This window comes from Salvelinus fontinalis, chromosome 41, assembly GCF_029448725.1.
Source record: "Salvelinus fontinalis isolate EN_2023a chromosome 41, ASM2944872v1, whole genome shotgun sequence".
Taxonomy (NCBI): domain Eukaryota; kingdom Metazoa; phylum Chordata; class Actinopteri; order Salmoniformes; family Salmonidae; genus Salvelinus; species Salvelinus fontinalis.
The window spans coordinates 10,662,538-10,677,593 of record NC_074705.1 but is presented as its reverse complement, the minus strand read 5'-3'; the positions used below and the strand labels follow the sequence as shown (position 1 = coordinate 10,677,593).

Genomic DNA, 15,056 nt, shown 5'->3' with positions numbered 1-15,056 from the left:
GACCATAGGGCCATTTACATTGATATCAAAATATTTACCCCTGATACTAACCTTGGTAGAGCATCCTACTGGAAGCTAAATAGCTCATTATTAAATAATGATATAGTTAAGTTTGAGGTTAAAGATCTGCTTTCACACTTTTGGGAAAGGGCTTGTGAAGAAAAACCTTATTGCAAGAACTGGGAGCTCTTCAAATTTGAGGTGTCCAAATACCTTAGAAAATATGGTAGTAATCTTGCTAAGACCAGAAGAGCTGAGGAGGAAAAGGTGATCATTAAGATAACTTCCCTTTCTCAGAGGTCCCCAGCCGGCCTCTCGGGGGAGGAGAAGATGGAACTAATTGAGTTACAAAATAAACTGGATAATATATATATACATTAAAAGCAGGAGCCTTTATTAGATCTAGGAAAAAATGGATTGAGGAGGGAGAACAGAATTCATCCTATTTCTTTAGACTTGAGAAATTTCACTCTAAAAATAACACTATCCATAAATTAAACATTGATGGTGTTATTACAGATGACCAAAAATTAATCGCTAAATACTGTAACAATTTTTACAGAAAATTGTATAGCTCTACGTACTGCCAGGAATCCACAGATATGTTTTTTGACTCACTGAATAATGTTCAGTGATATAGAATCTAAACAGTGTTGAAGAGATTATAGAGTCTATCAAACATCTAAAGAACAATAAATCACCAGGTGTTGATGGAATTACATCAGAATTTAAAAATTATTATCTGAACAAGTAGCTCCCTTCCTATTTGAAGTCTTTTTAGAGAGTATTAAAAACAATGTTCTCCCTCCTACAATGAGTTAGGGGTTAATAACACTGATACCTAAGCCTAAAAAATAAGTGCTGCTCATCGATAACTGGCGTCCAATTTGTCTTCTTAATATTGACTATAAGATTAGCCTTAGCCTTACTACTTGCAAAAATAATTAAAGAAGTCCTGGATGCAATCATTGATGAAACACAGTCTGCCTTCATGAGGAACAGACATATTTCTAACAATGTCAGACTAGTATTAGACATACTTGACTACTTAGACCTAATAACCGAGGATAGCTTCATATTATTTTTAGATTTTTATAAAGCATTTGATAAAGTAGAGCATCAGTTCCTCTTCCACTCCCTTGAGAGACTTGGCTTTGGGGATTTTTTCTGTAAGGCTATTAAGACTCTCTATACAAATGGTAACAGCTCTATCAAATTGAAATATGGCACCTCACCTAGATTTGAGTTAAAGAGAGGAATTAGGCAAGGTTGTCCTATCTCTCCGTACCTGTTTCTATTAATCACCCAACTTCTTACAAATTCTTTAAATAATAGTCCTGTACAAGGTATTTCCATAGCTGGTAAAGAAATGATTATAAGCCAGCTGGCTGACGATACTGCACTTTTTCTGAAAGATGCTAACCAAATTCCCATATCGATCAATGTGATACAATCGTTTTCCAAAGCGTCTGGTCTATATCTTAACATTGATAAATGTGAACTCGGCTGTCAAAGATTGTGTGACACCTTCAAATTATGGTATTCCAGTAAAAGAAGAACTTACATATTTAGGCATAACCATTACAAAGGATCAGAAGTCTAGAGGCTTGCTAAATTTTAACCCTCTTGTTAAAAAAACCTAGAAGAAGCAAAATGAATGGCTACAGAGGGGCTTATCTTTATCTTATCTTATCTCTAATAACCAAGGCTGAAGGTATCTCTAGACTAACATATGACGCTCTATCTTTATATCTGATAAAATAATGTATATGTTGAAAGATAATGATTAAATAATTCCACTCTGAAACCTTATAATTGTATGAAATTGATTAGAATCATAAAATGATAATCTGATTATGTGTGTAGTTTTAGTCAGAATTAGATTAAACAATGTATCTGTATAGTGGAAAAACACAGATTGTCTGAGCAAGGCGTAGCTTTGGATTTGAACTTGTATGTGTGTGCCGAAGAAAAAAAACGAGAACAATCCAACTGTGTTTGGGCCGACCTAGATAGGCCTCTGAGAAACTTATGATAGCATAGGTAGTACTTCTCAAGGTTTCCCTAATCTCCGGGGAATGGAACTGTCGGCTGGGTAGTGATACACAGTGGTGAGAACTATGGAGAAGGATAAAACTCACCTGTTTGTGTGTATGTATGTGCGTAGGATACCTACTGTTTGTGTGGAACAGAGCGTTCTCGTGAACTTCAGAGCGTTCTCGTGAATAAACTGTACTATCTTTTTGCACAAGCTGAGACGTTGACTAATTATTATTAAACCCATGGTCTTACAGATCTCGGGGATTGGTCAAAGCTATTGTTTGTCAATTATTATCATTGGGATTGAAAATTCTCGTGACAATATCTTGACAGTAAAATAAGCAAGGAGATAGACCAGATGCTTTTCAACTTTCTGTGGAGAAACCGTACCCATTACATTACGAAAACTGTTGTAATGAACACTTATGAGAATGGTGGGCTGAATTTTCTGGACTTTACTACCTTAAATAATACTTTTAAGATCAATTGGATAAAACAATTCCTACTTTCTGCTTTTCATCGGCAGGTTATCTTGTAATGGTCCTTAATTTATAAGCATAATTTTTCTCCCCACAAATATTATATATGGAATAATCGGGATATATTGTATAAAAATTCTTCCTTATTTTATGAATATTGGTTGTGAAAATAATATCCTATTGGTGAGCCAACTGGTAAATGCAGAGGGTCTTTTACTCAGTTATAAGGAATTCTTATTACTTTACAAGGTCCCTGTAACACCTAAAGATTTTGCAATTGTTTTAGTTACCATTCCGTCAGGTATTGCTTTATTATTCAGAAACGTGTCAAGAACTAACCCTCAAAGCCTACCTTCCGTTGACCCTGTTGACTCATCAGTAGGAAAGATTTGTTTCTCTTTTGGTCCATTCAACAACAGAGCGATACGAACCTTGTTTCAGCAGGATTTTGTATCTATACCTTATGTCATGCCTTATTGGAATGGATTTATCGATAATATCTGTTGGGGGAAAAGTTTGGATGTTGCCACACACATACCTACTTGTTAACCAAATTAAGGAAGTTTCCTTTAAAATTATTCATAAATATTATCCTGCCAACCACTATATGAAGAAGTTTAAGGAAAACATCAACTAAAATGCCTCCTTTTGTAATGACCACCCAGAAACAGTGTTGCATATTTTTTGGCATTGTATTCATGTAAGAAAACTGTGGCAAGACATCAGTAGATTTATAATTGAACACATTTATGAAGATCTTACACTATTGGGGAGAGATGTACTGCTTGGATTCTTTACCTACGTTAGAAATAAGCTGAAACATTTTTATGTAATTCATTTCATTATTCTTTTGGCCAAATTTCATATTCACAAATGTAAACAAAAAAAACACATTTTCTTACCTTACAAAAAGAAATTGAACTTTATTTTAAGACAATTAAATACTCTACTAACAAAAAAGCTGTTAGAATTATAAGTGTATGTATGATATTGTAATGTGATATTGTACCCCCTTGCCCAATTTTCCATTGTATATTATTCATATATACTTGTGTTCCCACATGTACTTCCTGTATTGATTTGTTGTTAAATTATATATATATATTTTTAAATTAAATAAAAACTGCACCAAACACATTAGCTAGATGTAAACCTGCAAAAACGTCCAAATTAATTAAAGATAAAAAAATATATATATATTCTCACTATTTTGAGGAAGCATTGACTTTGTTCCTATGGTGACCCATGGGGGACAAACATCATTAACTGCCACATCGAACCACACACCTAAGACTGAAAAGTAGTTTTTTAATGAGCAACAGAAACACATTCGGAATCTGAGGGGTGAGTATCCAAATATGTAATGGTATGCTGTCAAACAAGGCTCCAAAAAAAGCTAAAGGGGCTCTATAAAGATTTGCTATGTATTCTCCTAAGGCCCATTGCTACTAGAGCAGTCCTTTCCCATACCAGCCGTCTGAGTGACTTCCTAAAGCAAGGCCACTGGAGAGGCCCATTGGAAACATCAATCTACCATCCACTGCTCAGCCTGTGGTGAAGATGTCAGGTGAGAATCAGAATTTGACTGGTTTAGGCTACACGTATACTGTTTATTTGCCTACACAAAGAACAAACCTTTTTTGCTAATCATCTTTGAATGCATATCCTAACTTTGGGTTTCTTACCAGGTCATGGCTTCAGTTGTTCAGACATCTTCAAATTAGGGCTGGGTGGTATACAGTATTTTAAGATATACCGGTATTGATGCAGGGACCGGTTTGGTTTTTACTTTACCTTCTATACAGGTATTTGAATGTTTGTTTGTTAAATGTGATACGCCATGTGTAATGTAAATTTTTAATGTTTACTTCGTCATCTCTCTCAGCTCTTTCTCTCTGTGCCACTTTCCACACAGCCATAGCCACGCTCCCTGTCACTCAAGGAGCGCATTTGATGTTCCTCAACCAAGATGACGTTCCTCAACCTTGAGACACTTGCGTTCAGTCTGCATGATGAATGCAGCACATGTAACAATGTTGATGACAACAATGCTGTTTTCACTTGGCTTCTTAATATAAATCCACTAGTTTCTTACATCAGCAAACAGCTAGTTTGTCTTTTCTTAGCAAGTTGCCCTAAATCTTGTGAGATGCTAATTGTTACCCGCTAATGCTAATAGCTAGCTAGCTAATAAATGTACCGAGTAAGCGCAAACGTAGCTAGCTAATATAGCCTGACAATACCAGTGATGGTGTAGACCTAAATCAGTATGTTGTTTGTGCAACAGTATCTTCTAAATCAAAGAGGAATATGCAAAGCCAAAATATGTTAGCTACATGAAGTAGCTAAGAGAAAACATGCAACGTAGCCAAAATGTATAGGGTCCCCTAGGAAACACTTATCCAAACTTTTATTCTTACCCTGTCACAATAACTCCTCTGGCATTTTAATTCGTTGTCATCTCAAACAACTCTGTATTCAAAGTACCACTATTATATTCTAACTATAGAATTAGAATAGCCATTCTATTTCCATGATTCCAACAGTTTTGCTCTAATTCGCAAGTCAAATCTCAATTGCAACATTTGGTTAAAAATAAATCCTAGATTATTTGCCCATATCATGCAGCCCTACGTGGCAGTGTGTAAATTACTTTGTAGAACTGAAATGGCTCATGGTGGATACAGGAGTCACTCCGATTAATTTGGGGTTTACCCACAAAATTGTCCGTAACTCTGTCTCTAAATATCTAGGGTTGGACTAATATGCACTTTAAGCACTTTGACATGCAAACACAGGCCCAGCCTTACTCAGACATTTTAAGACCTTTGCACTATCCTGCTGAACTTTTTAGTAAATATTCTGTAAATATCCGTAGCTTTTTTTCCGTTGTTGTGTTTCACATTTTAATATGTGATCTTGTCATATGAACTATGACTGCTGCGAAATGGAATTGCCTCTCGAGGACATTAAAGTTGTCTGAATCTGTCATTATTTCAGCCGAATAAATGACACATCAGTACTTCACCAGAAGGAGCTCTGCTAACTTTGATCCCTGCACATTTAAGCGCCCCACGGGGAAAAACTAATGTGTGTATTTTGCAGCAGTTCTGTGGAACAGTTTACCAAGCTACCTAAAAACTCATCAGAGAACAGCTTTAAGGTGTCACAAACAAACCAAAAATATTTGAGAAACACAATGGCGGTTTGATTAGGGGTATTCTCCCACGAGGTGACTCGTAAACGGGCTCCTCTGTGCTGTAGATGTCGTTGTTGTAAATTGATTGCTGTAAATTGCTTGTGTTGCTTTTAATTGCATTGAGTGCATGTGAAGTGTTGGTCTTTTCCACCTGTCATCTTGCTGAAAAATGAGGAACACATTGGAAATCAAATCAAATGTATTTATTTAGCCCTTCGTACATCAGCTGATATCTCAAAGTGCTGTACAGAAACCCAGCCTAAAACCCCAAACAGCAAGCAATGCAGGTGTAGAAGCACGGTGGCTAGGAAAAACTCTCTAGAAAGGCCAAAACCTAGCAAGAAACCTAGAAAGGAACCAGGCTATGAGGGGTGGCCAGTCCTCTTCTGGCTGTGCATGGCCAGCATGGTCAAATAATAATAATCACAGTAGTTGTCGAGGGTGCAGCACCTCAGGAGTAAATGTCAGTTGGCCTTTCATAGCCGATCATTAAGAGTATCTCTACCGCTCCTGCGGTCTCTAGAGAGTTGAAAACAGCAGGTCTGGGACAGGTAGCACATCCGGTGAACAGGTCAGGGTTCCATAGCCGCAGGTAGAACAGTTGGACAGGTGGACTGGGGACAGGTGGACTGGGGACAGCAAGGAGTCATCATGCCAGGTCGTCCTGAGGCATGGTCCTAGGGCTCAGGTCCTCCGAGAGAGAGAGAGAAAGAGAGAATTAGAGAGAGCATACTTAAATTCACACAGGACACCGGATAAGACAGGACAAGTACTCCAGATATAACCAACTGACCCTAGCCCCCCGACACATAAACTAATGCAGCATAAATACTGGATCGATAAGCCATCGGGTTTTATTGTGTTTTTATCCTCAATTATTTTTGATGTATGTAATGTTGTCTCCTGCTGGAGGAGCATACTGCTTTTGATTATTTGACTTGAAACGGGTATCCATTTAAATCTACATTTACATTTAAGTCATTTAGCAGACGCTCTTATCCAGAGCGACTTACAAATTGGTGCATTCACCTTATGATATCCAGTGGAACAGACAATTTACAATAGTGCATCTAAATCTTTTAAGGGGGGGGGGGGGGGGGGTTAGAAGGATTACTTTATCCTATCCTAATCTAATATCTCGATGTGATTGGAGATATGTTTGTTTTTTCTATTGATAGTTGTTTTAAATTTGTAATATATTCCTGATTGATTAATGTTGATCATTAAATTTGGAAGAAAATGAGCTGACTACTGAAAATTACGTCAATTTATTAATCAAATTGCTCAGTTTGATATGACGCATCATCCCATTGAACACTAGGTGGCACCAATGTAACGTTTTTCAAAGGATTTCAGTCAACGACTTCACAAATGGGTGAATGAATCAATGTGCTGTATATCCCATCGCACTGCGCACACATGTGGGCCATGATAGAAATGGTTCATGGTTATCTGCATGTATTTTACAATTTGTGAAGTAGGCCATTCGATTACGGTCCCAATTTTCCCTCATCGATTGCAATAGAGCAAATGAATTACTGTATAGGCTAATTTCATGGGTCAGCCATCAATCCCAGGATCCTTCGTTAACCACATAATACGGACAGAACCAAAATAGGCCACATTAAAATATAGTAGCCTACGTGTTTTTTTTTGTGTGGTTAATTTGGATTACAATAGGACCATGGTAGCGTATAATAGCCTACCTAATTCAATATTGTCCCAAATTAACATCAATATCTGTCAACATAACTACTAGAGTCTACCTCTGTTTTATCCTGAGCTTCTCCGGTGTTGTGCGCTCATATCCTGTTCTATTGAGTGCAACCCGTCCTAAAACAATATTCTGTGGATCATTTTTAAGAATAGGTCGACATGTGTGCAATCTTGGGGCAACGCGCGCCACTGTAGGCGAATTCTATATCGTGCTGCGCTTCATTGCCTCACGTGTGCTCCACCTCGTCATGGAGCGCAAATTGCACTCTCCAAGCTTGAGCGCGTGAATGGGAAATCGCTACCCCATGCCTAAATTATGTAGGACTGGAGGAGGAGGATGCTTACCTTAATTTGAGAAAATCGGCCCAGTTTATATAAGGGTTCACCCTGATATAGCCCGGCAACACTAGATAGAAGAATACAATAGGAGCGTATCAAGTCTACAGAGAAAGCGAGGCAAGGAAAATATGGACCTAACGGATCAAGGAGCACAAATGGAGCCGCTACTACCCATGGTAAGGATGTCCCATAGGCAACCTACAATAGGCAACCATTGTGTTCTCACTGAAAATGGATTTCATATCGTTGATTGAGAATGTCTTGATGTGGGGATTGAACACACCTGCGTAAATCAGCCTATGTGTGCAATACATTTGAAATAAATCATAGATAGTCTATGTATGTTATTACATCGGTTATTTTATAGCTTTAGAAAATGACAAAACTGTAATAGGCCTAATATAGGTAAGTAGGTTATAACCTAGTTTTATAAACCGGTTCGCCAAGACAACTGTTTATTGAAAATATCGAGACATCGTAATATTTGTGATGATTTCTTCATTCTGGACCATCCTGGATCTTTTTTTATGCTGGACCAATAGACCTGCATTAATATTGTCAACAAAGTGTGATAATAAAACTCCACAATATTGATGTTTTTATTGCATAGTCTACTACATCAAATACCTATAGAATACTGTAATTAACCTGATTTAGAAAGATATGGTCATATTTATTTATCTATTACTAATGCCCTTCTTTATATCCACTAATTCCTCTTCTAATGCCATAGCTGACACATTTTGTTATTGATAAAGGATGATGTAGGCCCATGTCTTGTTGAGTCTGCAATTGATGTGTCTGTGGCATGCACCTACTGACAGTGGAGGCTGCTGAGGGGAGGACGGCTCATACTAATGGCTGGAACGGAGCAAATTGAATGGCATCAAACCGTGTGTTTGATCTATTTGATACCATTCCACTTATTCCGCTCCAGCCATTACCACAAGCCCGTCCTCCCCAATTACAGTGCCACCCCCTCCTGGTCCCCTGCTGGATTACCTTACGGTGGAGCTGATTAGAATGTCTGTCATCTTGTGAACGTTCATCCGGACTCAGAATCAGACACATCCCAACTGATCACCAAATACTTCATAGAAGCACTATGGTGAAGTCCTACTCAGTCTGTCTGCCAATCAGTGGTTATGATACGAAGGAAATAAGGAAAATAAGTCATTTAAGAGCTTTAGGACAGAGCCAGGTCCTATAATTGTGGACAGCTGTAAATTCACGGCCCCATGTTGTTACGGTAGTTTACTACTAGACAGTAGATATCGGCTCATCTGATATCTGATTGGACCCATTAGGATCTATAGGTGTATTATTAAGGGAAGCCACAAACAGACACCACTCATCAATAAGAACTAGAGGTTTTTTTCTCTCTCTCTCTCACCCTATAGGACATACTCTTTCTATGGTCCATCCACAGTCATAGACAAGATTGATGAACCGTAATCTATACATGTCGAATAGAGACCACACCCAGTGGTGTCCAAAGACTGTGCCTGTTTCAGCGGTCAGGTCCTGTTTAGCATTCCGGTGATGGCATGTTGAGAAATGGCCGCCGTGCTGGATTCTCGCCTCAAAGCCAGGGAGAGGGGAAATATGGCTTTTGTTCAAACGCTGTTGAAAACATTGTTTCCCTTTATGCATAGGTCATTATAAAAAGAAAAACAAACATGACATTGAAAAATGACATTGATAAAACAGGGCGTCTGTGCGAGCCTACTTAACCAGTGCTGTGGATTGACCACAGGTTGAATATAACATGGGCTGCTTTTGGTCACTTACTCACAATGCAGAGTGCAGTGCCGTGTCATCATAACTCTTGGCTGCCTAGCTGTAGCGTGTGTCCTGAATCCCAATGCGTTGCCATAGTTGCTAAAGGTTGTGTGTGGGTATGTGAGGTGATAGTAGGAGTGAGTATTCTGTGGAAATCCTCAGTGTATGACAAACAATAATGGCATGTAACTTGTATTAAAAACCTGGGGACCGGCAGTGATTGCATAGCACTCAATGACTTCCAGTGTGAAGATGCGCAGCTAAGCAAGACTGGATTATGCATGTAAACAATGTCCCGTGGATTGATGTTATACTGACCTTGTTATTTACAGGAACCAAGCCCCCAGAGCCCTCAGGTACCTCAAGGAGACACGAATGTGGTGAGTACTTCTGCTTTCATACCAAGCCAAGCATGCAGGATAAGTCCTACTACGTTTGCTCAGTCATACACGAGTCCTTTTGATTTCAGCTACAGATAAAGCCACTTCATGCAGCAAATGTGTAGGTATCCATTTCAAACGGTCTTAGTTATGAATATCACTGAAAATCCATCTGGCAAGCTTTCGAAGTCCTGAGTCAGACTTGAGATAAGAGCTCCCAACCAAGACTTTCACAGAAATCATTCATTGACGTCAATGGGAGACTTCAGCAAAAACTTGAGTCGAGCGTACAGATTCCACATCAGAAATACATATGCTGGCATATATTGGGTAGAGAGAGGGTGTTGGGAGTTAGGGCTGGAGACAGGAGATGGAGAGTGTGTGATGTAGTAAAGATGGATCTGAATGTTGAGTCCTAAACCTGGGCACAGTGAGCCTGGCTGGCCTTCTGGCTGGAGGGGATCTAGTGTGGACAGACTGGGGAGGTCTGTAGAGCAGAGTGGGGTATAGCAGGCAGAGCTAGGCCTGTTCTCTTGGACATAATGTTCTTGGATCAGTGGGACATCTCTGTCTGACTGGGTGATCCGACTGTGCAGAGCCAGCCCCACTGTAGCGAGCTAAGTGCCTAGACCAACTGTGTGCCTTTGGATGTTTAATTATAGCAGAGAGAGGGGGAGGAAGAGAGAGGGGGAGGAAGAGGGGGAGGGGGAGAGAAGACACAGCTAAGAGAGATGCTAGTGCCTTTCCTTCACATTTCTGATAGTTTCCTCAACAATCCTATTTATCATCCGTGCCTAAATTGTTATTGATCCAGTACTACTACCACTGGGCATGTATGTCATTAGGTAGTGTAGCAGAAGAATCGCTTAAAACGACGGATCCATTTCCAGTACAGCATGTTTCTGCCACAGTGTTCTGATGACGATGCAGCACAGATTGAGTACAGTAGTGTCCTAGGCAGGACACACACACACACACACACACACACACACACACACACACACACACACACACACACACACACACACACACACACACACACACACACACACACACACACACACACACACACACACACACACACACACACACACACACACACACACACACACACACACACACACACACACACAGAGGATGACTGCAGAGTAGAACCGCCTCATAGCATGTCCCTGTGGATTTAGGATGGATCAGATGTGGCAGGTGCAGCGGTGAGGAGTCCTAGGGCTTTTCTCTTCAAACCTCACAGAAGAAGGGTCTGTGTGTGTGTGTGTGTTTTGCTTACCGTGACTTAGCTACAAGCCTCTCTTAGATAAGAGGGCCACAACACCACACAGCCCAGCATCGGTGATGTCAGCAGCTCGCTAATCTCACAGGGGATTGGTGGACGGATGCTTGTCAGGAAACATCGGAGCTCGTCTGGATGAGAGCTGGGCAGTCTGGCGCTTGTTTGTGTTGCGAAGCTGCTGTCAGGAGGAGGCTGGCTGGCATGGGGAAGAGGAACCGGTGAGAAGAGCCTGGCTCGAACTTACTGCCAATATCTCCAGCCGACAAACACAGGTTCTGTCCGGGGCTTGGATTCTGAGCTTCCATCTTGCGGTCTTTCGACCACTGTAAATCCAAGGGGAAATCTCGGGCTTCCTTGCCCATACTGACGCGCCATGTTATCAGGGAGCTTGGACCCCAACTCCAATGGATTTAACTGCCAGGTACGCCTCTGGGTTTAGCCTGTGCCACCTGAGGGAGGTTGGCGCATAGAGGGTGACAAAGAATGGGATGGTAATGCTGGTGATGTTCACGTGGCCTAAACTATTGGTTGTTGCGTCACAACATTGTTTGTGTTCATGTGAGAATATATCCTGATCGGAGTTTTAGCTCATATTTGGGTTTATGAAAATATACCACTGCAGACTTATCATGCACACATTCACGTCATCATTTCTCAACAGTGACATTGGACAGAAACACTATACAACATTATTGATGGATAGCAAATGGGCCATTTGACGCTTTCCTGAACACCCTGGCGGATTAACATTGAAGTCACTACAGGGCAGAGTGAATGGCCTCCAGTTCAGTATTATGGTGTTGGTTATTGCGATGCTTGATCACTGCTGTTGTTCTGCAGTAGACGCTAGCGGTGCTGCTGATCTTCCTGCATAGGAAAAGGTTCTGAGGAGCTACTGACAGATGGGACTCGAGCACTCTCATTTTGCGAGTGGGGGGAGATCGAGCTAGAGATTATACCCACTGTCATGAACCCGATTGATCTTTGAGAGAAGCCAGAGGAAACCAAATGACCTAAACTGTTTGTGTTTGTCTCTGTCTTTGTCAGTTTATGGCTACTTCAGAAGTATTGCTGTTTGTTGATGTCTTTTATGCTTTGGATTAAACTGTGTTGATGTCACAAAGTGAATAGGAAGCCTGTGATAGATAGGTATGGCTTCGAGAAGCTCCCCTGGGATGCTGATGCTGAGCACACTGCCATTGCCACGGTAACTACGGCCATCTGTAGGGATCAGACGCGTGACGACGTCTGCCCTTATACAATCCCATGGCTCTGGTGTAAGGGGCTCCGCCCATGCTAATCCACTAGCTGTAGCTATATAGAATCCCCCCGGCTTGAAACGCATGTACAGTATTTCATCCACATTAGACTGATCTACAGTCAGTAATCCTCTATCCCGTAGATGAGGCTTTGTGAAAAGTCATATGCTATATGCTTCTGATCCGTATAGGTGTTGTTGGTCAAAATAATAAGTAGAGAAGTCCTTTAATGTATACCTCATGGCCTAGATATCCTTTGAAGGTAAACGTTGATCATCTCTGCAGGTTCCGTGCGTCACAGAACTCCCTGAGAGACATATGAGGAACGTGGAAATTGGGTCACAAGGCTGGTGTGTGTGTCCTGGAAGACTGTATTCTAACCAAAACGGCTTCCTGGAAACGGATCGTGTGAAAGCTCCGGGTTGACGTTTCCCCTAGGTACAGATTTAGGATCAGCGTCCCCTCCCCCAGTCATAACCTTAACCATTAGTGAGGGAAAAGCGTAGCTGACCCTAGGTCAGCGTCGAGGGGCAACTTCACCCTACACCCGTGTGAACAGATAGGTCTGTAATTGTTACTGGCGAAGATATGGGTACATAACCCAGGCACACCTTTCAGTCAACATTAGGAGACATCCTCTGTGTTTATTGTTTCTTAATGAGTTCCATAATAGCTCCCCCTGAAAGATAACATCAGCAGACCACCTCCTCTAGTCAAGCAGTCTATCATAATGTTATCTCTGCCAGAGGTCGACCTGAAGTCCCAGGATGTCATTTTGATTTGTAGGTGGTTTACATTTTAAACAAAGACTTTGTTCACAACTGGGATGTGCAATCCTGGCCCTAGGGTTCCAGACTGTGTGTTAGCAGGCCTTTGTTCCAACCCTGCATTAACACTTCTGATTCAACTGGTTACAGTTAGTGCATTATCAAACTAGTTCTTGTTCGAACTCAAGAAAAACAATGTATTTCCTGCGCTGAAAATCACCATCTCCTTGAATACGGTAATTTGAAAATAAATGCTCAAGGAAAGGGAAATCGCAAGCGAGGTTCTAGAGTGGTTATCGAAGAAAGGAATGACGTCCAACAGCGTGTGTGGGAGGTAAAGACGAGAAAGGAAGTCATTTTTAAGGGAACTGGAAGTGTTGGGTGCAGTTTATTTCAGATCACATCAGTCGTTAGTTGAGAGACCTCGGCACGCCATGCTCTGTGTTGAAAGCCATCTGACCATTTGTCTGTTTGATGAGAGCATGTCGTTATCACAAAATAAACGGTTTGTACTGTCCAAGGTGTAGGACCTGACCTAACATGAGGGGAATGCAGGTGCTATCGCTACACACACAGGGACCAGCTGGGTGGGTGTGTGGGTGTGGGTGTGTGTGTGTGTGTGTGTGTGTGTGTGTGTGTGTGTGTGTGTGTGTGTTGTTGCAACTGTGCCTGTTTGCATGCGTGTGTGTTTGTGCTCCCTCGGGTTCTGAACAAAAATATAAACAAAAATATAAATGTAACAATTTCAAAGATTTTACTGAGATACAGTTCATATTATTATTATGATTATATATATATTTTTTTACCTTTATTTAACTAGGCAAGTCAGTTAAGAGCAAGTTCTTATTTACAATGACGGCCTACCCCGGCCAAACCTGGACGATTGGGACTCCCAATTACGGCCGGATGTGATACAGCCTGGAATCGAATCAGGGACTGTAGCGACGCCTCTTGCACTGAGATGCAGTGCCTTAGACCGCTGTGCCACTCAGGAGCCCTTAGGAAATCAGTCAATTGAAGTATATTCATTAGGCACTAATCTATAGATTTCACATGACTGGGCAGGGGTGCAGCCATGAGTGGGCCTGGGAGGCATCGGCCTAGCCAATCAGAATGAGTTTTTCCCAACAAAAGGGACTCCTCAGAAGATCCTGCAGGTGAAGAAGCTGGATGTGGAGGTCCGGGGCTGGCGTGGTTACATGTGGTCTGCGGTTGTGAGGCCGGTTGGACGTACTGCCAAATTCTCTAAAACGACATTGGAGTTAGCTGATGGTAGAGAAATTAAATTATCTGGCAACAGTTCTGGTGGACATTCCTGCAGTCAGCATGCCAATTGCATGCTCCGCTCCCTCCAAACTTGAGACATCTGTGGTGTTGTGACACAACTGCACATTTTAGAGTGACCCTTTATTGTCCCCAGCACAAGGTGCACCTGTGTAATGATCATGCTGTTTAATCAGTTTCTTGATATGCCACACCTGTCAGGTGGATAGATTATCTTGGCAAATGATAAATGTTCACTAACAGTGATGTAAACAAATGTCTGCACAAAACTTGAGAGAAAAAGCAATTTGTGCGTATGGAAAATCTCTGGGATTTTTTTTATATCTGCTCATGAAACATAGGACCAGTGTATATTACCTCATTTGTCATCACCTCCAAGCCCCCAGTGCTCCTTCATGGGTCGTCCTTTTAACCAGTAGCAGTTAGTACAGCTTATCTAGAGTTTTGATTAGATGGTATATGCTGAGGCTACAAAGTGACTTTTTCGTAGCAGGTTAGGAGAATGACCCTAACCTTAACCCTT

The 15,056-nt window shown here is 41.1% G+C and overlaps 1 protein-coding gene across 2 annotated transcripts in view; it reads left to right on the top strand.

Annotated features, from left to right (window-relative positions):
* Positions 1 to 7,559: 7,559 nt before the first annotated feature.
* The window catches only part of LOC129840386 (sodium-driven chloride bicarbonate exchanger-like), a 37,616-nt gene continuing 30,119 nt past the window's right edge, over positions 7,560 to 15,056 (top strand). The window contains exons 1-2 of one of the 2 annotated variants that reach the window (XM_055908219.1): positions 7,560 to 7,949; positions 9,888 to 9,935. In XM_055908219.1, coding sequence (XP_055764194.1) covers positions 7,902 to 7,949; positions 9,888 to 9,935 — 96 coding nt within the window. In that variant the 5' untranslated portion in view covers positions 7,560 to 7,901. Of the gene's footprint in view, positions 7,950 to 9,887; positions 9,936 to 11,373; positions 11,645 to 15,056 lie in introns of those variants that run through there. The other variant, XM_055908220.1, reaches the window with a different exon arrangement.